The following is a 24250-nucleotide window of genomic DNA, read 5'->3' on the forward strand; positions in this document are numbered from 1 at the left end:
ACCTATCCCACCACCTACAGATGTAGAAACCATCACACATAAGTAACTTTTCCTTCATAAAGAAGAAGAGTTGATTGAACAGACTTCCACTCTTTCATTTCATGTCTCTAGGTGAAAGAGTTTGGGCTTTATTTTCACAAGAGTTGAGTCTTAACTCAGTCTCTGTCTAGTTGTATGCTTTCTTTATGTCATTTTTTCTTTCTTTTCTGGCAAGTTTTCCTTGAATGGCTGAATTTTATTTAGGTCCTCCTCTCCTCTTACCTGTAACACTCTGTGTATGTACCACTCCAGCCCTCTTCACACTGTCATCTATGTTTGAGGTCAAGACCTTTGTTTTATGCAGCTTTGTATTTACGGACTCTAGCAGATATCAGATGCACAATGAATCATTATTGAATCAACACATAATTAAATAAATAATAAAATTTATTTTCTTCTTTGACGATTTTTGTTTGTTCATTCATGACATTAGTTAGCCATTCACTCACTGAACAAACATCCTTAAAGTATGTGCTTTATTCAAGATGGGAGAGTTACAAAGAAAAATGGGAAGTCTCGGCTCTTAAGAAATTTACTTTTTCATCTTCAGAAGGAAAAAGATAACATATCAAGTTGTAAAGTACAAGGAATAACCTCTTTATACTTTATTTAAATGGGGTAGATGGGACTTAAATATGTCTCATCTGACTTCATCCCACAACTCTAAACAAACTATAAGAACTGTCCTGAGCTGAACAGTGACCAGGCCTGAAGGATGTAAGACCTTTCAATGCTGTGGGTGGAGGAAAAAGCTGATAAAGACCTTCCCTCCTCTGTATTGGGGAAAGCTTGGAGCCAGTTGGCAGAGACCCAGAGGGTAAGGCTCTGAGTATTACTGGTTTACAGAGATTTCTGAATTCCCAGGGAATGGTGACGTATTTTCTCAGTTGAGTATTCCTGGAATGCCAATGGGTCTCTCTTGCTCCTCAGGAACATCAGAAGTGCTGAGCAGATGCATTGAGTTCTTCCTTTCCCTGATTCTAGAATAACACCAAGCTTTACCTGCTTAAGAGATTGAACAGCCCTGGCTGGTTGGCTCAGTGGTAGAGTGTTGGCCTGGTGAATGGAAGTCCCGGGTTTGATTCCTGGACAGGGCACACAGGAAAAGCACCCATCTGCTTCTCCATCCCTCCCCCGCTCCTTTCTCTCTATCTCTCTCTTCCCCTCCTGCAGCCAAGGCTCCATGGGAGCAAAATTGGCCCGGACACTGAGGATGGCTCCATGGCCTCTGTCTCAGGTGTTAGAATGGCTCCTGTTGCAAATGGAGCAACGCCCAGATGGGCAGAGCATCACCTCCTAGTGGGCATGCTGGGTGGTTCCTGGTCGGGTGCATGTGCGAGTCTGTCCCTCTGCCTCCCTGTTTCTCACTTCAAAAAAATACCAAAAATAAAAAGAAATAAAAAAGATAAAGACTGAACAGAGAGACTTCATTCAAGCACCAAGCTAGTAAAATCATATATATATATATTTTTTTTTTGCATTTTTCTGAAGCTGGAAACAGGGAAAGACAGTCAGACAGACTCCCGCATGCGCCCGACCGGGATCCACCCAGCACGCTCTGCCCACCAGGGGGCGATGCTCTGCCCATCCTGGGCATCACCATGTTGCGACCAGAGCCACTCTAGCGCCTGAGGCAGAGGCCACAGAGCCATCCCCAGTGCCCGGGCCATCTTTGCTCCAATGGAGCCTTGGCTGCGGAAGGGGAAGAGAGAGACAGAGAGGAAGGCGCGGCGGAGGGGTGGAGAAGCAAATGGGCGCTTCTCCTGTGTGCCCTGGCCAGGAATTGAACCCGGGTCCTCCGCACGCTAGGCCGACGCTCTACTGCTGAGCCATCCGGCCAGGGCCTAAAATAATATTTTGACATCTGGCAAATATTTGATCCATTCATTCAGAGGCTGCTCTACCTCCTTTCATTCTTAAGATCGTTGCCTCCTCAGGCACCACAGTATGTGAAACCTAGCGCCCCTCCACCACTACCACCAGTAAATAAATAAGTTGACAACCCACCTAAGGGATTCCAGCACCCAGAGTGAAGAGAATCAAGAGAATACACAAAATAAAAGGCTTTAAACAAGATACATTTGTTGGTGAAGTCTTTTTCCAGAACAGTGCAGCTCTCTTATTCAATAAACAGTTACGGAAACAAGAGCAAAGGGAGCCTGAAAATATCTCATCTTTTGCCAAACCATATGAAATTGCTCTAATAATTACAGGCCAATCTTACAGATTTCAAATAGAACAAAAAATAACAAATACTTCCTAAAATTGATCTTCTAATTAGATTTTTTAAATTAACCAATTACTATAAAGAGTATTATTTGACACCTTAAATGATTCTTTTTGAACAGATAAAGTATAAATAACATTATTTAAGTGTTGACAGAGCTTGGTTAGATTTTAATCTTGAACAGGAAGAAGACCCTGCTCCTCAATATTCAAAATCAAAAAAGCAATTAAGGAGATTCGAGCATAGCACACATGAGTGCATGCACATACACAGACGGAAAGGAAAAAAAAAAGGATAAAGCTTTACTGGGCCTATAAACATGGACCATAATTCGAAAAAGAAAATATCAATAAATGAATAGAAGGAACAGAGAATCTCTGGTAAAGCCAATGAAATAAAGATGGGAAAGATGACAGACTGGGATAACAGATCCAGTTGACCTTCTATATGAGTAACTTGGGTGCTAAAGGAAGAAAAGTGAAGAGATGAAGAAGAGAAAGTTATTAACTAGTAGAAGAAAGTTTATCTGTGCAGAAACACATGAATCTTCAGATCAAAATGCTTCACTAAATTCCAGCCAAGAAAGATAAAAAAAAGGATGTGTACTATTATGACCACTAAGTCAGAGTTTAAAAAAATAAAACTTTATTTTTTATAAGAATTGCATTTGCAGAAAGGCTGGAAAGACTGTTCTCGAGTCAGAGCTGATGATCCTCACAACCTAGTTCCTTAGCACATTAAAATCCATAGGCTTTTTATTTTTTTTAATTTTAATTTTATTTTTATTTTTTGTATTTTTCTGAAGCTGGAAACGGGGAGAGACAGTCAGACAGACTCCCGCATGCGCCCGACCGGGATCCACCCGGCACGCCCACCAGGGGCGACGCTCTGCCCATCAAGGGGCGATGCTCTGCCCCTCCGGGGCGTCGCTCTGTCCTGACCAGAGCCACTCTAGCGCCTGGGGCAGAGGCCAAGGAGCCATCCCCAGCGCCCGGGCCATCTTTGCTCCAATGGAGCCTTGGCTGCGGGAGCGGAAGAGAGAGACAGAGAGGAAGGAGGGGGTGGGGGTGGAGAAGCAAATGGGCGCTTCTCCTATGTGCCCTGGCCGGGAATCGAACCTGGGTCCCCCGCACGCCAGGCCGACGCTGTACCGCTGAGCCAACCGGCCAGGGCAATCCATAGGCTTTTAAAAAATACCTGAATAAACTCAAGACCCTCTGAGGTTTACATTATCATTAGCACAAAAGGAGAGTGTCTTGGTATGTCCTGGCAGCAAAGATGATCCTTTGTGATGCTCAGCAAAGGAGGGAACAGTGGGCATCCTATTAGTATGAGCACACTTTAAAAAACCCATAGGAAAGAGAAACAAAGATACACTTGAAAATGTCATATATTTGTCTAGTAAAATATTTGAGATCTATAAATAACTTGTCCAGAGGAATAAAATATTTAGTAATCCACTATAGCAGTTTTTGAATTTCTAGCATTCAGGAATTGAAGTTCTTTTAATTATGGAAGGGCTGTTTTCCTTATTGATACTTAGGCAAATGCTGGGACAATTTCAGGATGCCAGAAATAGAAGAATAATATTAAAAGCTTTCAGAAAGGAGAAAAATTTATTTGATTTCCCTAGAAATGGTTTTATATGACTATGTCAGTTACCTTTTCTATAACTCAGTTCTTTAGAACTTATGCAACATTAACTTAATTTTTACAGTGAATATATAATGATGTAACAATTTATTTTGATTAAGTATGAACTAAATGTGAGGAGTGTATGTGTGGTTGTTATTAAAATGAATTTCAGCCACCGAAGAAAGGAGAGCCAAAGACTAATGTTTTACTTTGTAATAATATTTAATTCATTGAAATTTTATACAAAACAGAATATGGTCAGACAGCATTTGAGCTCTTTTTGCAAATAGTAAACATACAAAAGAAATTAACTATAAGAATACTTAATCAAAGACATAACATGACTAACTTGACCATTTTTAAAATCAAGAAAACATTACCAAAAACAATCATATTACTGCTTTACATACATACATTTTTCATATATTTATTTTACCCTGTACTACGTACAGGCACAATAATCAATACTTTGCATGTGTTTGTGTGTATGGACATGTTTCTCTGAAGATTTGAGGAAGAAAAGGCCTAAGGCCTGAGAGAGAATTAGGTAGGTATGTAAATCTCAACTCAGAAAGTAAAGTAGTAGTCTTTTATTTTAAGTAAAAGTGTTGATATATTATTAGTTTTATTTTATTTTTACGAAGGCTAACTTTTATTTAATTTAAATGATTGTCTTTTATTCTGAATCTATGTTCTTCCCATTTATGTGATATCCAGCTTATCCTATTTTAAAAGATGAAATCATGATAATAGGTAATTTTTTCCTGCCGTTTCTTGATGAGATAAAAACATTGGCAACTAAGGTTAAGCTCTTAATACGTGTTTTTGTTTTTTGGGGTTTTTGTTTTTGTTTTTTTTTTTGAGAGGCAGGGGGAGAGAGAGAGAGAGACGGGAACAGTGAGCTGCTCCTGTATGTGCCCTGACCCAGATATTGAACTGGCAACCTCTGGGCTCTAGGACAACATTCAAACCAACTGAGCTAGCTGGCCAGGAGTTAATTTTTATCAATTTTCAGAAAGATGGAGAGAGAAAGAGAGAGAGAGGGGAGGGGAAGGAAAGCATTTGCTGTTCCATTCAGTTGTGCATTTTTTGGTAGCTTCCCATGTGTGCCCTGAGTGGGGATCAAACCTGCAACTTCGTTGTTTCAGGAGGATGTTCTTGACTGACTGAGCTAACAGGCCAGGGCCACATATTTCTTATATACATTATTGTGTCATTTGATTTAGTTTTATAATCATTGGGAATGAAAATATAACAACTACATTTAAGAAACTGATATGATTAGAAAGTGTTGATCCTATGCAAATCCACCTCCATGGGGGAAAAAAATTAATGAAAATACATACATTGAATGTTCACCCTGTACCTACTCAACGGTCAAACGTAGTCTTGACCACCTGTTTTTATGAGTCATATTCCCTCATCTAAACTAAGAGTGAATATCAAGACACAACACTCGATTATGTCAAGACGTTTTACACGGAAACATTTGGGGCTCTGGATCTTCCATTCTGGTCCATATTCTCATTGGATGCTTTTCATTTATTCAAGCTTGGTTCTTGATAAAAGGGGAAGGAAACTGAGGCAGAGGAATGGTATTTACATTTCTGCTTTCAACTGGTTGGGGATGTCATGTTCATAGAGATGATAGTCATGTTCTCTCCACTTCGGAACCTTGGAAGAAAACAAGATTTGGTCGGTCACTTTAAGTAGTTTCTTTCATTGGGCCTGTCAGAAATTAGTACTGAAACAAAGGTATTTTCTTCATTATTATCCACGCTTAGAAAGAACTCATATAAAAATTGTTTGAGTTTAGGAAAAAAGAAAAGAACAAAAATACTTACTGGACCCACACTGGCTACATTCCCTTCTCCCAAACCTGTTCTCCCTGAAGATCTTGTTGATCACACCCAAGCATCTCTCCCTCTTAATAACTTGGGAGAAAGTGTCAATGAACTAAAGAGGTAGAACCTGGAGGGTTGACAGAGGCTGATGTTCTGTTATTCACAGAGCCTCTTGTGTATTCATTGAGATTCTTCAACCTCCATGTTCCACCAGCTTTTGCCTATTTTTCTTCATGCCTAGGATTCTTATTATTTTTATGACTAGATTCTTTAAAAGTTACTCCCAGAGGAGTGAAAGGGCACTTACTTCAACTATTTTCTTCATCTAATATATGTTTTGGAAATATACCATAACTTCTGATTTTATCTGTCTGGACACATTGTCTTTATTTCTCTCTATAAATAGGGATTTCATTCAATTTCATCATGCGGATGCACACACACACACACACACACACATCTAGGTTGGATGAGAGCAACACTTTCACTAGTGGAGTCACCATTCACATCCTTATTTAAAACACAGCACAGTACCTCCCAATACACAGAATCATCATAGCAGTTCTCGTCGGATGGCTGGTCCAAGAAAGGTACCTTTAGAATTAAACCTGTGAAGGTGGGGAGAAAAATAAGTCACGTTATGATGCTGAAGAGAAAAACTTACTTGTAGAGTAATTAAATAAAAATACTTTAAAGTAATTACTGTTATAAAATCATCCCCTTGAGCATACATGATTAGTGTCATACTTTTAGCCCATTTTCAAGTTTACCAATCAATACGCTTATTAATAACCTGTTGTGCTGAGAGCATATGAGGGACTGTTATGCTGACCTGTAATCAGTCCTCCAACAACTGCTGTTCCGATGGAAGAACCCAGAGCAGCTGCTTGCATTGCCGGGGTGGAGCTAGGAAGACAAGAGAAAAGAATCTTGTTTTTGCTGCTGACGCCAGCTGAGTGATCTCTCCTCGGGGCATGGATGCCTGCCATCTACAGGCCAGAGTGCAGCATTACAAACCATCAAACACATTTGTCACACTTTCTTATATTTCATACATTCATTTTCTTTGACACTCTTGAACAATGTAAAAAAATATTCTTATAAGCACTTAAAATTGAACCATCCTTTTCTTCATATTTATAAAAAAGATTTTCCTTAAAAAATTTGGTATGTTTCTAAAAATGCAGTTTTGATCTGCGATCTGATTCATTCAACAAACATGTATTGAGCACAAACTGGTGCTAGGTTCTCTTCTAGTCACCCAGGAGAGAGTAATATATACAAGACAAGAACAGGCTTCTGTCTCTCCTCACCCCATCCCAAGAGGAAAAATTATAATGAAATACAAAATTAATAATGACAGAAAAGCTCATTTTAGTATTTAGTAGCGACAACTTATTGTCACTCACTTCGTATAGTAAAGTATACCTCTATATGTCATCATAGAAATAGTTACCTTAAAATTAAATGAGTCAAGAATTCTTCAATTTTGGGATTGGAAGAATGTAACAATAAGCCATTGAAATGCCTAAGGGTGTTACATGAGTGATGAATGCACTGGGAATGTAGGAGTCTCCCTTGTACAATGCCTCACTCTTAACAGGCAATTAATAAACAGTGTGGAAAGATTGAAGGAGTGATTACAAGAAAGCAAACAATCGGAAGATGAGTGTGATGATGTTTCCGTCTCATCATTCAAGGGAAAGGATGCACTAAAGTCAGATTTCTTTTTTCTCTTTATTTGAAGGGTTTAACTATTTTCTACTATATAAAAATTATATACTCTGTGAGTAATTTTAAGGAATAAAAAATGGTACACTTCTCTCATCTTACAGAAGAGGAAACGGAACCAAAGAGGCTGAGTAACTTGTCAGAGGCCACATAACTAGTTGGTATTAACTAGTTAGTAGGCAAGTTGGAGCCATATGCCAGCCTCCCTGATTCTCCAGATCCAACTGCTTTCCATGTTATGCTAACTCATTTTTCTTTGCGTGAATTGGATGAAAGTGACCGCTCAGCTTATTGCATTTGCCCAACATGCCTTATTTTGTGAGGGTCAAGTAAAAGAGTAAGCCTACTCTAATCTAATTGTGATTATCAAATTACCTTATCTGCTAGGAGACAGTTGCCTATGGTAGAGAAAATGAACTCACACTGTTACTATTCAAAAACAAGACAGTAATACTAGTTAAGACACATCTTTCAATCAATTCTATTCTCTTCAATAAGGACAATACTTACACGCTTTGGCCTGGACTGCTAGAGAAAAAGCTCTCTCATCTCTGGATTTCACCAAGTGAGGGGAGGCATTACTGGATGGTGGGGGGAGGGGAGGCAGGACAACTCATTCGTTTACTCACCTGTCAGATGCTCTCAAGGCCACTGCCCCAATGCCTGCGAGGCCTCCTAGCACACCAGGTAAGCCATGCAGGTTATGGACGCCGCATGTATCTTGGATCCTCAGTTTAGTAGCTAAAAGAGGCTAAAATTGAAAAAAGTGGGAGGTCTGTTATTTTGTTAGATATACAAGACTGTATCATTGAAGTAAAGGAGCACACCAGGAGCCGTTCGTCCGCAGTCACGTCTCCATCCACATCTAAAACTCACTGAAGTCAAAGAATCTGAATGCATTGTGGTGAAACTGTTCCTTTCAGTATTTCAAAGATGTATTTGAAGATATGTGATTTCAAATGCTACTCCTTCTTAACTACTAATGTTATCCTAAATCCCCTTAAAAGGGCACAAAGTTTTTAGTGATGAGAAACAAAAAACATTACCAACAACAAAAACTTTAGTGGAAATGCCTTGCTGCAAAGAACACAGAATTTAACATTCAATCATACTACGTTATAAATAACTGATATTGGAATCTTTCCTGCTCTTAAAAGAAGTCAGGAAAGAGCAGAAACGTTGCACGCACATTGCGATGGGATAGTACGATTGCCAGGGCAGATGACCCCAAACAAAGAGAGGTGCTTAGGAAAGGAATTTTCACAGCTTTTCCCTGCTCAGGGGATGTGAGAAGATGATAGTGCAGATTCAAAGGTGGACTCAGCATCTCTCGTACTTACGGTCAGGAACTTGTATCCAAGTACCGAGACCATTCCGGCAACGCTCCCAATGATCAAGGAAATGTACGGCGGGATTGCCGTGTCCGCACAGGTGCCCATGGCGACCCCTCCAGCAAGGGTTGCATTCTGAATGTGAACCTGGGTGGGGCACAGAAACATGAGTGACATGAGCTGAACAGGCAGAGTTCCAAAGGACTGAAAGGATCCAGGATTCTTGGACACTATGACACATTCTTCAGTTGAAAAGACTGCTAATTATTTTTTAAAAGAGTGTTATTTGTAATCACAGAGAGCTTTTCTTCCAAGCAGTTGATATACAATATCTTTCATGCCAGAGTTTCTGGTAGTGTATGAGCGATCAGATAGTGAGACTATTGGGCGGGGGTGGCTAATATAAAGATATAAAAAAAGTAGTAGCGGAAGGCTGGGGGTGGGTAGTGCAGTTATCCTAGCAGCGTTTTGCTGGGGAACACATTTGCGGTTGTCGTGAGCCAACAGGAGCCCATGGCTGCTGTGTGCTTTGTGGACTCTATGATACTCCAATACTCAAAGAAGGAATGTAGAGACAGTGACACCCATGACACGAAAGACAACAGCTGTCACAAGTGTCACTCTATTGAGACCATTTGAGGATGGAGGAGAATCACTCATTTTTGTTTGCCAGAACTTCTCAGAAAACTCTTATTCTAGCTGCTCTGGCAGAGGAGGAAAAAGTTGTCCGTGTTTTAAAAGAGAATCACTGAATTGTAAGTGATTTGTTTTGTTTTGTTTTCCTTTTCCCCTTTGTACATTTTTTTAAATTCTCCCTCATGTAACAATTTGTAGGAAATGGAAATACAGTACAGCTTCTTTGCTCTGCTTGGTCAAGTGACAATATGCTTTCCCTCCTTGGGCTGGAAGAGTGCTCCTTCGCCGCCATTTCCCTAGCTTTTGGGTAGAGACCGAAAGGACCATGTGGAGCTTTTTTAAAATCATGTTTTATTTTGAAATAATTTTAGACTATGTAAAAAAGCAAAAAATACTGCAGAGAGTTTTCATATATCCTTCACCAAGTTTCCCTCAATATTAAATCTTATGTAATCATAGCACTAGCAAATTAGCAATGATATCATACTCTTAACAACCGTATTTGAATTTCACTAGTTTTCCCTCTTGTAAGGCCAGGAGTCGCCACCATCACAGCCAGGCACATGCAGGTTCCCATTAGATTTGGTCAGATGGTAAAGAAACTGCCAAGGCAAAAACTGGTGGGCCATACCTTTATTCTAGCCTCGCGACCAGAGGGCAAGTAAACACAAACACACAGAGGGTTCCAAAACCCACTCACACCTTCTTCAGTTCCACAACCAGGAGAGTCTTTTCCAGTTTTTCCTGGAATCAAAGGCCCTCCACCAGTCTCAGTCCCCTCTGCTTCCCCATCTCCTTCTCTCTGCACCAACTCCGCACAAACTGGCTTCTCCTTCAGCACCCTGCCATCTTTGCTGCCTTCTCTGCAAAAAAAATATGGCCTCCTTTTTTCCTCCTGCTTCTTCACAAACTTTTCTTGGTGTGAAAACCCCTCCTCCAGCAAAAATTAGCATAACAATGGCCCTTCCCAAGCAGGAAGGTAATTAGCAGTTTCACCTGGGCAGTGGCCATTTTTCACAGTAAAAGTGAGCAAAATCAAATAACACAAATTTTGTAAACTTATTTGCCCAACACCTCTGATGTCCTTTACCTTTACTGGAATTTTATCTGGCATTCCACATTGCATTTAATTGGTATTTCTTTGAGAGGAATATCTGCAGTGAGGAAAATTGAATCAACGCTCATTCTCCACTCTCTTTTTCAACTCTTGTCATCTTGAAAATCTGTTTCAGATTTTCTAAGAACTTGAAGACAGCTTTATTATTATTTTTTTTTAAAATACCTCAGATCATTGATGTTTTTGCATGATTGTATTCCCTACTAGACTGTAAATTTCTTAATAATACCATTTAATCTGCCAGAGTACAAATTAGGTGAAGAAAGGGATGAATAATGTTATCTCCAAAGTGTTCTTGAAGGACTGCAGTGTTGTGAGTTGTTCTGGCCGCTCAGCAGAGATACAGAAATGACCCACTCATCTGAGTAACTATTAGTGTCACTGAGCGAAACTTCCACGGGTGTGAGAAGGAGCAGCTAGCTACCTCAAAGTTTGCTTTCTGGGGGAATTTTTATTATATTAGTTGACTCAGTTTAAGAAAGGAAAGGCTCAGAAAAAACCTTTAACTTTCCCTTTAACTACCTGAAGAATTTAGGCATTGCCTCCGCTCCAGGAAGGAAACTAGGATCATACACAACTGTAGTGGAATATGAACCAGGTGTGCGAGGGAGAAACCCAGCAAAGCCCCTTTGGTCGAATCCTTTCTGTATCCTATTGTTAAAAATGGCCCGGCAAACATTTGTTTTCACCAAATATTTGCTTCTCTGTCTCCACGTGAATTGCTCTCTCCCCCTTTGAAGTTCAAACTACTACCTCCTTTTTCCCTTTGTTCAAAATGACACAGAAGCCTCAACTGCCTCCTTCATTCTCAGGTTCCATAGTCTTATCGATCCCCGTATGTACATCCGTCATTAAATTTAGTTCTTTTCTCTTGCTAATCTCTCTCATGTCAGTTTAATTCTTAGGCCAACCAGGAGAAAGAAGAGGGAAAAATAAGAAAATGTTTCCCCTCCCCCACAGGGGTTACCAAGGCACTTACCATGTCGAGCTTGCCTCGGTGCTCAACGAGGCTGGAGAACGCGTAGGCTGTGAGCACGCAGGCGGCAAGAGAGAAATAGGTGTTCACAATGGCCCTGTATTGTTTTTCTTCAGTTTCAGCGATGGCCGAATTAAAGCTGGGCCAGAATATCCATAAGAAAAGAGTCCCTGCAGCGTGCCATAGAAAGGGGTGTTAATTCTTTTTTAAAAATTATTTTTATTTATTTATTCATTTTAGAGAAGAGAGATATATATAGAGAGAGAGATAGAAAGAGAAGGAAGGAGGAGCAGGAAGCATCAACTCCCATATGTGCCTTGACGGGCATGCCCAGGGTTTTAAATCGGCAACCTCAGCATTCCAGGTCGATGCTTGATCCACTGCACCACCACAGGTCAGGCAGGGGTATTAATTCTTAATATGAAAGATAGTCCAGGAGAAGCAGGTTACCCAGGGCACTGAGAATGTCTCTACTTTCAGGCTCAGTTATCTAAGAGTTTGGGGGTAAAGCCAGCACACACAGAGTGGTATTCAGAGGATGTTTCTTCTTGAAGATCTTCAGAGCTATGTCAGAGTTAACCTCCCCTGGTGCCTGACCAAATGGACAAGAAGTTCACCCTTACTCACCAATCATTGCAAACAAGTCCGAGTGGTACACAGACTCCTCGTTGTCATGTCCCTTTCTCAGGCCTGGTCGATATAAGATGCCTGCTACAGCCAAGCCAAAGTAGGCCCCAAAGGCATGAATTGTCATGGAGGCACCGATATCAAAGGCCTGGAAGGGCAAAAGCTCGTGTAAAAGGGATGAAACCATATCTCACAACAACAGAAAAGTCAATGAGAAGTCAATCAAGAGAGAAAGAATGTGTCAAAAGAGGGAGGATAAAACAAAAATGAAATAGAAAAAACATAAGCTTTGGGGCCTGTGGGTCAAATAAGTCTGGTAAAAAAAAGTGGGTCCAAAAAGCAGGTTCTCTGCTTTTCCCTTGGTTTTTCTTGTGGCTTGCCTGTCTTGATGAGACACCAATAAACGGAATGGCTCACCATTCTCCGACTCCGCAGTTTATTTACTGTCTGCGCGAATCCAGTGAGAACCACGCGTGAAATGGCCACCGTGGCGGCGGCACCTGGCCTTACAGGGCCCTACAAAAGAGACTTTTCATCCTAAATCAGGTCCTTCCTTGTCATGGGACTTGAGACAAATCGCTATACTTTTATAAACCTCGGGTTCTATAAATATTACCCAGCTAACATAAAGAAGATCATGGTTACAAAGAGCTTGGTCCTAGTGGGCGCTCGGTGCTAATTTTACTTAGGTTGCATCTCCAGGTTATGGACATTTTCTGGGAAACATGCTGGCACTTGATATGAAAAAAAAAAGGGCTTTTTTTCCATTTACTTGATATTATAGATAAAATTAACTTAATTGCAAGCTCAAGGAAGCATAGCTTTAAAAGGGCTGGGCCTTTCCCCAATTATTTCACTCTGTTGTATGATGACATGGAAACTAGGCTGAAGTCCATGAGTCATTTGAAGAAACATAGTTGAGTTTCCTCTATCCATACAAGATACTGTATGTATTTGATCCAGTTTGCTACATTTCCTGCCTCTAGAGGGAAACTTCAGAGTGCCAACCCTGAGGCAATGCTCTGTCCTTATTAAGGTGAGAAACTTATACAACTTTATTAATTTATTTAAGATGTTCGTACTTGAGAAATCTCTATGTCCTCTGCAGGTCTAGCTTAACTGTCATGTCCTCAAAAAGCCCTTCCTTGTTTCCACAGTCTAAATTAGATTACACTCCCTTGTAGCCTCCTTGACTTATTTTTCATAGTACGTATTATTAATTATAGTAATATTTGGGTGTGTGCACATGTCTATGATTATTTGTTTGATGTCTCCCCCTCTAGCTTATCCATTCTGTAATTATATAAACCTTAACAATTGTTTTTCTCTGTTTTTCTCACTGAATCAGTAACATGTGACACCTAGAAAGTTGTCAAAATAATTCCCGTTGGATTAAATGTTCAGTAGAAGCATACACAGCTTGTTGGAGCATTCTAAGAAATGTTCTATTTATAATTCTTGAGGGACTCAATGAGATTCCCATGAAAGAGAAGAAATTCAACCTATGTCTTAACAAATGTCATAGAAAGGGCAATTCCTTTTTTAAAAAATAATGGAATTTATTGGGGTGACATTGGTTAATAAATTTATACAGGTTTCAGGTGTACAATTTTATATACATCATCTGTATATTGTCTTGTGTGTTCACCACACAAGTCAGGTCTCTCTCTATCGCCACCTATCTGCCATCTAACCTCCTCCAACCCCCTTCCTCCAACAATCCCCACCCTGTTGTCTGTGTCTGTAAGCTTTTTTGTTTTTTGCTTTTGCTTAATTCCTTCGCCTTTGTCAGTAGTTGAAATAGAACTAGGAATTGAGCATTAAAAAGAAATATAACATAATAAAAAGAGTTTTGGAATTAGAAGAATCTGAGTTTGCTTTGAGATTCCAGCAAGTCATGAAGCATCTGTGACCATCAGATTATTTTGGTATAAATAGTAACAACAACAACACCTACACGACAATGCTGTTGTGATGATGAAATGAGAGACTGTGTAGAAAACTGGTTACAGGCCCTGCCTAGGTGGCTCGGTGAATAGAGTGCCCTCCCAGCCCACTGGGTAGTGGGTTCCATCTCAAGTCAGGGCACGTAATGAGAAACAACCAGAGTACACAACTCAATGAAACAACTAAGCGGAACAACGAGTAGATGCTCCTCTCTCTCTCTCTCTCTCTCTCTCTTTCTTCTCTCTTTCTCCCAAATCATGAAAAATTAAAAAAAAATAACAACAACAACAAAAACACCAGGGACTTTTACTACTATTTGCTGTGGTATCACTCTTGCCAGGGTTTCTCCCTGCATATAGTGGGCATCCATTATGTGTCATGACCTCACCTGATGTCCAAGTTAGGTAAGCATACATTCACGAACACTTACCTTAAACATCTCAGCAACCAGGTGCTCATTGGCAGCAAAGACAGTAATTTCTATGATTGTCATGATCAGCATTTGGAGTGGACTTATTTTCCCCAGGACAGCCCCAAAGGAAATCAGAACTGTGGCTGTACTGAAGTCTGCATTTATCATGCTGAGGGGAAAAGAAAGAATACATTAAAAAATAACGCAAACCCCAAATATAACTGCGAGCTGGAGTCAACTCTAGGTTCCAGTTCCTTACCCAGAGTGCGTGGCCCCTCTCCTTGTCCAGCCCCGTCAGTCACCTGTCCCCTGCCTGCATTTGTCCTTTCCCTCTTCCTCACCTCTCTGCTCTGCCATTACATACACTCTTTAGTTGCTCTAACTTTTCCTTCATTTTAATCTTCCTGGGTTTTTTTTCACCTCATTTAGGGTTTTACTTTATTTTTGTTATTAATCTGATAATTACCTTATTTTTCAGAGTGTTTACATTTCAAAAATAATCTTAGGAAAATGCCTAATGGTGGCTTTGTGTTCCCTGTAGCTGAGATGAAAAGAATAATAATTTTATGCAAAGGGATTTCTTACAGCCTTAATGTCAGATTGGAGAAGATACAGACACTCAGCAGAGCAAGGTATGGATTTCCATCCTCCGGGGTCAACAATCTTTTATTGCCTAAAGGAGACAGTTTGCCAGCTGGTTCAGGGACTGACTGACAAGAGACCAAACAGAGAAACAATTGCTCAGAAAACACAATGGGTGGGAACTGAGGGATGCTCACATTTTTGTTGTTGTTTTTTTTTTGTTTGCTTTTTGTTTTTTTGTTTTTTTGTGGCAGAGACAGAGAGTCAGAGAGAGGGACAGATAGGGACATACAGACAGGAAGGCCGGAAGGGAGAGAGATGAGAAACATCAATTCTTCATTGTGGCTGCTTTTTAGTTGTTCATTGATTGCTCTCTCATATGTGCCTTGACAGACCAAGTAACCCCTTGCTCGAGCCAGTGACCTTGGGTCCAAGCTGATGAGCCTTGCTCAAACCAAATAAGCCCACACTCAAGCTGGGGATGCTCACGTTTTGATTCCCACGTGAATTGTCTCTCCATGGGTGTGCAGGAGCCCTTGTGCAAGAGTGGCCCACTGGAGGCCCAGAGCAGCAATCAGTAAGTTGATGCCCACACTGGTGAAGCCATACTTCTTCAGAAAGGTCATGAGGAAGCCAAAGCCAACAAATATCATAACATGCACATCTTGGAACACTGCAAAAGAGCAAGGGGGTAGGGAGACATCCGAGTTAAGGGAGCGCTATGAAAGTGTTATACTGATATATTGTGGGATCTCACGTTTAGTAAATGCTACAGTCTTTGCATGAGACACTGCAAAGGATGAGCAATAAAGGGGCAGCCACAGACTGGGTTCTGATGCCAGCCTGGCTACCGACCAGCCATGAGATGATGAGGTGAGTTATGCAATGTTTGAGCCTTTGCTTGGACACTGTGTAGCATCATGCCAGTGTGTCTTCCATCCACTCCCTGAAGAGTTTCCCTTTACTTTCCACCTGAGGAACTTGTTACAAAGCACAGTATGGACACCACCTCCTCTCGTAGATTTTCCAATACTCTCAGGGAAATTTAAGATTTCCTCTGGCCTTTCACACAGCTTTCTCTACATTCCTCAACTGTAGCACCTGTCACATTGTACTGGCATTTATTTAGTATGCACCACGTTGTAATAGTCTACGAGGCGTCCTTCTTCTGCATTAGATAGTACATTTCCTTGTTGAAGAGATTAGGACATACTCATCTACTGCTTCCCAGACTTTGGCATAAAAGCTTGCATATAGTAAAAGAGACAATAATGATTAAATGAAAGCTACATCCTCCATTTTTCAAATGTGTATAAATAATAGGACCAGCCCCAGAAATGTTACCAAATCATTATTCACGTTAAACAGGATAATGTGTTTGTTAGCAATTTCTAAACCAACATAAGGAAGGCTGTATTATTTTGGGGAGCAAAACTTGAGTTAGTGTCTGCAAACATAGTCTCAGGTCCCCCAACTCTATCACATAATTGGTGACCTTAAAGTCACTCATTTTCTGTAAGCTTTGGTGTTCTCATCTGGAGTACTAAAAAGACCCTATTTTACAGATTGACTCTGAGTGGGAGAGAGGATGAGTAATGCATTATATAAATAGGACACATGACCAATGTGAAACTGTGAGAACATAGGTATTTCCCTCAAGAAAGGTACAGCTTAGCTGGTAGAACCATATGAAACTGACATTTTTGCATTGAAAGTGCCAGTGAAAACTGTTCAATTATGAGCCACTTTTTATGGCTCAACCTAATTGATACACAAAGCAAATTGAGACCAAACTGGGAATAAATATAAAACCAGAAATTAAAATGATAAAACAAGTACATGTTGAAGTAGTACTAACCACTGTGGCCAGATGTTTAAGTAGAAATAAGCATAAAGGAGGTCATGCCTAGAAGATGTATCTCAGAGGGAACTGATGTTAGAATCCAATTAATTTATCCAAAGGGTGAAGTCAAGACTTGAATTCATACCTGATGCCACCAACTGCCTCATGCATTGAGCACAGTAGGGCTGTGAGGATAACACGGCAGAGTTTTGGCCTCCCTGGCACTCCGACATAGACTACTACCTCTAGCTCTCTCTACCTACGTTCTACCATCAGGTTCAGCTTACAGCGAACTTAAGATGGGAGACAATGCCATTTGGGTTTGTCTCTAATGCACTGCCCAGAACTCCATTCAGAACTGAAGGATTTATTCCTGCCTCTTCGCCTGGCTGTAGAGAGTTCTGTTAGATGACAGCCGCAGCTCTTTAATTTTCTTGGGAAATGCTCTTGTCTTGTCAATGTTACAGGCCCTCCCAAGGGTAGCTTTGTGCCCAGTGACTAGTTCACATGAGTATCCCCTGCCTCAGGAAAAGACCACCGAGTCTCAGAGTGTGCCATGGGGTCAGAGGAAGTTGCCTCTCTCTGTCCAAACCCTTCAGCTCCAGGTGTGGGTCCTCTTTCAGGCTAATGTCTGTCTTTGAGTTTATTTCTTGAGAAACCCATCCCGTGGTGTCTTCCCCAAGGTCTCCCTCCACCGCCACCCCTCACCCTACCCCCAGTACTTTTCTGACTTTCTCCTGACACAACTTGCGTACCAAGTTTATTTGCAACCTTGCCAGCTAAATCTGGTAAACTAATCCATGGCATTGATCACACCCAGACGTGAATAAACAGCCTGACTTTCCAAAGGCTCCCAACATTGAAAAGAGCCCCTTGGAGGCCCGGGAACTCAGTATAAAGTATTACTTTCCAAAGAATAACAGAACAGCCCTCATCGATTAAGTTGCTAGGGACCTTTGGCGGTCTTGCAGTCAGTCTAACTTTTGTACAGGTGCAGCAAATGTAGACATAGAGAGAAAGAGAAAACCAGACCAAGCTCTCATGATCCAGGCATGCGTGAGTGTCATTCACTCTTTTGATCCTAACCGTGCAGTGAGAGTTGGGCCATTCCATGGTTCTTCGGAGCCTCCTCCCTAGAGAAACAGTATGAGGAGGGTGAGAATGGAAACAACAGATCTCTGGACATTGTCCCTGGTCAGACCCTGTATTTTCCAATAACTTTTCACCTAATGGTTTTAGCACTCATTGATAAACTGTGCTGGAATCAATTATTACATTTTTAATTTCAAAATGATAATTTTCTATATCCATTACTTCTTTTATGTTAATTACTTGGCATTCTTCTGTAAACAATAGCTTCCTCCTTCTCCCTTTTCTTCCCTTTAAGGAATATTTTATTTTGAATTGAATCTTTTTTTTTTATTTCAATGTGTCATAATCCTTACCATCACATCATTATTGTTAATGCACTGTTCATTTTGAATTTCTATAGTTGATGTTTCTTCAAGCAGGATCCTGTGTTCTTTGGACATATTCCCATCCCATTAGCCTTTATGCACTTGGCTTACCCCGTGCTTCTTTACCCTGACCTAGAACCAGAAATTTCTCCAGTGAACCCCTGAGGGGGGAATGGAGTTTAGAAACCAAGATTTTGGTTCCATTTGTGCCAATTGCTTCCACTTTTTTTTATTTGAGTAGATAAAACTATTCAACGTTAAAGCAATACATTAATCCATTACTAATATTAAAATTCATAAAGTAATATCTACAGCGATGTACATCCTTTGCCAGTTTACCTATATATAAAGTGATTCTCAAAATGTAATTTGCAGATACACTGTATAAGGGTTTTGGAAACACTTTTATGCAGTCCAAGAAATTAAAATTATTATCATGGTAATTCTGAGATATTATTTGCCTTGTTGAGTGTGCTGATAGTTTCAGAGAATGAGAAAAATAATGGAATGTAAAACTACTAGCATTTTAGCATGAACTAAAAAGTGACACTAAACTGTACCAGTAATCAAGGGATTTTCACCATTATACACTTGCAGGGAAAAAAAATCCAGCTTTTCTTAAAAATTCCATAATGAAACAGTAAAAATTGTTGATTTTAATTATTGACTTTCTTTGACATGTCTCTTTAACATAATCTTTGACTCAGTATGGTGAAATGCTCTTGCAAAGAAAGCACTACTGAAACATGCCGGTTTTCTTGGAAAAAAACACTTATGTTATTGTTGGAGTTGCAAACTAAATGACCAACCTTTTTCCTGGAATGCCATTTTTATTTGGAGCAAATACTGACATAAACTATGGTTTTCCAGATAGGTGTTGACATTTCCTGAAAAATTGCTAAAGTAAGGCTCTCATGTCAATTAAAAGAACTGACAGTATTTGTTATCAGAAATATATTTTGAGTTTTGGAAAACTTAAAATTTTGGGAAGTTTGTATCTGCCTCTACAAGCTAATCAGCTTCCTAATGCTTTGCAAGGGTTTTCTGGTGAAACTGTTGGTGATATTAACAAATATCTTTTTTTTTTTTTTAATTTTTTATTTTTTATTTATTCATTTTAGAGAGGAGATAGAGAGACAAAGAGAGAGAAAGACAGAGGGGAGGAGCTGGAAGCATCAACTCCCATATGTGCCTTGACCAGGCAAGCCCAGGGTTTCGAACTGGCGACCTCAGCATTTCCAGGTCGACGCTTTATCCACTGCGCCACCACAGGTCAGGCCTCTTTTCTTTTTTTTAAAAAAAGATTATATGATGAAATATGACAATGTTTAGAATATCTGCATACCCTTGGATTTGTATTTTTCATATGAACAACATACAGTATTGTAAGATCACCGTGGGTAAAAGATCCACTCAAGGTACAAGGTAGACTATTGGATTTAATGTCATTGTTGGAAATGTAAGAAATTATAAACATGTGGTTTCTAGGGTTATTCTACAAAACATTTTAACAAAGTTCACACAGCTGACCAGGAAGATTAGTATTAGTAAGAATTTTATTTAAGTCTTGAGAGCCATCTCACAGAAGAGAGAATTTTTTATTGTGTATAAACTAGGTTATAGACAGCATTTTGAATGAGTGAAGACTGCCTTGCATGTAAAATTTTATTTTGTGCTCTGTTTAATGCTCTTCTGGGTCCCCAGTGGCATCCCCCCCTTCTCCTACCCACCGCCCATGTCCTGGCCTCTTGTCCTTATAGGTGTGGAAGAAGTCACAACGGTGTGTGAGAGTGTTTGTGTGTGTATGTGTGTCTTATTTTGTTGTTTGTAAATGTGGAACTTTTGTTGTTTCATTTGCAAAACACATTGACTAGTAATCATCAGTATTATTGGCAATTGTAATTTGATGTTTCCTTTAAAAAGTGAAAAAGAACCAGCATCTGATCATTTCTCAGAACTTCCTCCACTACTACCTTAGTGCAGCCTGCCATCACTCTCTGCTGAATGACTGGATTGTCTTCCTAGTCTGTATTTCTACTTACCCCTTTCCCCCTATGGTCTGTTCTCTACGTAACAGCCCAAAAAATGTTTTTTTTTTTTCTGAAGTGAGAAGCAGGGAGGCAGAGAGACAGACTCCTGAATGTGCCCAACTAGGATCCACCCAGCATGCCTATCAGGGGGTGATGCTTTGCCCATCTAGGGTGTTGCTCTTCTGCAACTGGAACCATTCTAGCACCTGAGACAGAAGCCATGGAGCCATCCTCAGTGCCCGGGCCAACTTTGCTCCAGTAGAGCCTTGGCTGCAGGAGAGGAAGAGAGAGATAGAGAGAAAAGGGAAGGGGAATGGTGGAGAAGCAGATGGGTGCTTCTCCTGTGTACCTTGGCCAGGAATTGAACCCAAGACTTCCACATGCTGGGCCGACATTCTAGTACTTAGCAAACTGGCCAGGGCCTCCAAAGAATGCTTTTAAAAATCTAAGTCACATCAATTCCCCCTCTGAAAGGCGTCCAGTGGCTTGTCACATATTCAGATACAAACAACATGCTCACAATGGTCTACTAAATTCTGCAGCACTCAAGCTCTCACTCCTCCAACTTTATTCTTTCTGCTTGCTCACTACTCATATTATATACCTCAGAGCCTTTGCACTTGCTATTTCTTCCTCATAAAATGTTTTTGTCCCAATGTCCATACAGTTCACTTTCTGGCTTCTCTTAGTTCTGTTCACTGTCACTTCATATTAGGAAGAACTATGTAGACTACATTAACTGCCTATGTCCAACAGATTTCTCATTTAAACCACAGACTGATAACACAATTTAAGTGACTATTTTATAATTTTCTCAAAAATAGTACACGATCAGTATCACTCTAGAGACATAGAATAAAAATTAATTAATGGCATGCAATGGGTACCTTGGGCTATTAAGACTTAATTTTTTCACATTATCTTGGTTTCAGAAGGCTGAAAAGATCTTCTTTGTCCAATGTATCCATTTCCTTGATAATATTGTTGTGTCATTTATTGCTATCTAAATGTGAGTGTATGTGCACATATATATAAATTAAATATTATTTTTATAAATAGAAATATTAAATTATATATTAGGTTATATTATATATGATATAATTTATATATTATAAAATATATATTATCTAAAAGTATAAATATTATAAATTTATATCTGCATCTATCATCTATCTATCTATCTATCTATCTATCTATCTATCTATCTATCTATCTATCTATGAGAGGACTTTGCCTGCTTTGTCTGTTTTGTTTTATTCACTGCCTGGAGCCTAAACCTCTGAAGATTGTTTTACAAGAATTTAGAGTTTAATAAATATTTTCTTAATGAATCATAAAATTAATGAATATCAGAGTATAAGGGTGATATGATTGCTAGGCACCTGAAAAAATGGCCATGTTTAGTAATTCTTCTCTCCAACTTCTTCCCCCCCACCCTCAAATTATGAATTGAAGTTTTACCTAGAAAATTTGAGGCTGGAATTTAGAAAATTCAGCTTGAATTTTACAAATTTTGAAGTTCTTAAAATAACTTTATTTCAACAACATTCATCTTAGATCATACTTTGGCATTTTGGTTTTATTTTATTTTATTTTTATTTATTTATTAATTCATTTTAGATAGGAGAGAGAGAGAGAGAGAGAGAGAGAGAGAAAGAATGGGGGGAGGAGCAGGAAGCATCAACTTCCATAGGGTCCTTGACCAGGCAAGCCCAGGATTTCAAACTGGCGACCTCAGCATTCCAGGTCAAAGCTTTATCCACTGAGCCACCACAGGTCAGGCCTGCATTTTATTTCTTATGCGGCCCTGTAGTTCTTTGTTTACATGTGGATCAGACAGCAAAGTCTTAGAATAGAGAAATCATATTTGTTTTATCTTCAAATACATTTGCTGTAGCACATGATTTATATAGAATAAAAGTATTTATTAGATGAATAAATGAAAAGTATAAAAGTATATAGAGTTGAACAGAATTCTGTTCGGTGTTGATTTTCTCCAGCTTCAAGATTATAAAATTATTTAATCAAGAACTTTCTTGAGCCCTAGTCTGGTAGCTCAGTGGATAAAGTTGTCAACCTGGCACACTGGAGGTGACAGGTTTGAATCCAGCTTAAGGCACTTACGAGAAGCAATCAATGAGAACACAACTAAATGGAACAACTAAGCAAAAAAAGAATGAATTCTTTCTCTCCTCCTTCCTCTCTCCCCCCTCCTTTCCTCTTATCCATGGAAAAATTTAAAAAATAAAAAAGAGGAAGAAACGTCTTGAGCATCCATGTAGTGTAAAGAGAACTAGATAGAATTGAAGTCCGACTCTCATACTTCTAACTCTTAACTTGCAATTGTGCATTTTGGCTGAGTCATTCTATATGAGAGTACTTCCCACTTTATAAACTCTCTCAGATAGAAATGAGAAACAAAATGTCAAATTGTTTTTATAAAACTTACACAAATTTTATAAAACTATAATCAGTATTGCCACCACTTTAAATAAGTTTAAGTGTTTAAAATTATCTGAGCCTTATTTTAAATATAAGCTGTATAGTAGAAATATATTACCACTTCCCTCTATGGGTAACATACGTGCCTGCTTCATCATAGGCAATCAGTGTATGTATGGTAGTAATTATTATATTAACTATATCATAGCTTGCTCTTCCAAACTTGCAAGGAAATTTCTTCTTTCTTCTGTTACTGTTCCCAGGGAAAGATTTAACTTTTAAAATGTTAGGTGCTCACACTTCTCATCTCAAAAGGACAAACTACCTTTCTTTCAGTATATTATAAAACCACAAGCACATTCTTTCTAATTAAAACTTTATCTACATCCAGTATGACCCTCAATAGTCCTTCTTATATCTTAAGGTCCCCCACATGAAATTCTGGCTCCTCTTCTAAATACTCCATTTGTTTCTATTCTGTATCCACCAAAGTTACTTTTGATTCTTTTCTTTCTTTCTTTCTTTCTTTCTTTCTTTCTTTCTTTCTTTCTTTCTTTCTCTCTCTCTTCTTTCTTTCTCTCTCTCTTTCTCTTTCTTTCTTTCTTTCTTTCTTTCTTTCTCCTTCCTTCCTTCCTTCCTTCCTTCCTTCCTTCCTTCCTTCCTTCCTTCCTTCCTCCCTCCCTCCCTCCCTCCCTCCCTCCCTCCTTCCCTCCCTCCCTTTCTCCCTCTTTTCCTTCCTTTCTTCCTTCCTTCCTTCCTTCCTTCCTTCCTTCCTTCCTTCCTTCCTTCCTTCCTTCCTTCCTTCCTTCTTTCCTTCCTTCCTTCCTTCCTTCCTTCCTTTCTTTTTTTTTGTGGGAAGTGATATTTTTTAACCTTTCAGAACTAATGGATAATTCAAGGGAAAAGTAAGGTCATTTAGCAGCAGGTATGCAATACAAAAATTGATCAATTATTTTAATTTTTGGCTTCTTCTGAAATTTTAATATATACATATTCTATTCTAATACAGTAATTACAGGGACCAGATGCCACAGCATAAACTTATAATATTCTTAGTACTCATAACCATCACATAATTCTATAAGAAGCTCCAGTGTGGAGCTCAAGTGGTTACAGTAACCAAAGATTTTCCATTCTGAGAACCTGAAGAACCTACAATGTACAGAAAGCAAATTGCCTACTCACAGGGGTATAATGCAAGGAATCTGTCCATATCTTTTGACTTGGTGCTGTTGGGCTGCTGTTGATGGCTCTGATCCTCTTCATACCGAACAAATAATCCAAATAAAACAATCATGGAAATCTCCAGGCTAAGAGCCATGAGAGGGAATGTGAACCTCATGTTTGTGGCAAAGGACAGAGGCACACTGAGGG

General features: G+C 39.5%; 1 protein-coding gene across 1 annotated transcript; it reads right to left on the minus strand.

The window, feature by feature from the left end:
• Positions 1-4280: 4280 nt before the first annotated feature.
• RHAG (Rh associated glycoprotein) lies at positions 4281-24218 on the minus strand. Its single transcript, XM_066252964.1, has 10 exons — positions 24062-24218; positions 15594-15777; positions 14541-14691; positions 12164-12311; positions 11540-11706; positions 8817-8954; positions 8106-8227; positions 6578-6651; positions 6280-6353; positions 4281-5575 (listed from the first exon to the last, which is right to left on the minus strand). The coding sequence occupies exons 1-10, from the start codon at positions 24216-24218 to the stop codon at positions 5501-5503; spliced, it is 1290 nt and encodes a 429-aa protein (XP_066109061.1). The 3' UTR covers positions 4281-5500.
• Between the last annotated feature and the right edge of the window lie 32 nt (positions 24219-24250).

Source organism: Saccopteryx bilineata, chromosome 1, assembly GCF_036850765.1.
Source record: "Saccopteryx bilineata isolate mSacBil1 chromosome 1, mSacBil1_pri_phased_curated, whole genome shotgun sequence".
NCBI lineage: Eukaryota > Metazoa > Chordata > Mammalia > Chiroptera > Emballonuridae > Saccopteryx > Saccopteryx bilineata.

Excerpts from the sequence above, each read along its gene's own strand:
- RHAG (XM_066252964.1), bottom strand. The coding sequence starts at position 24,218 with ATGAGGTTCACATTCCCTCTCATGGCTCTTAGCCTGGAGATTTCCATG. Across the intron at positions 14,692-15,593 it reads ATTCACGTGGGAATCAAAAC|CATGATAAATGCAGACTTCA; the intron begins GTGAGCATCCCC and ends TTTTCCCCTCAG. Across the intron at positions 6,652-8,105 it reads GCCTTGAGAGCATCTGACAG|CTCCACCCCGGCAATGCAAG; the intron begins GTGAGTAAACGA and ends TTGTCTTCCTAG.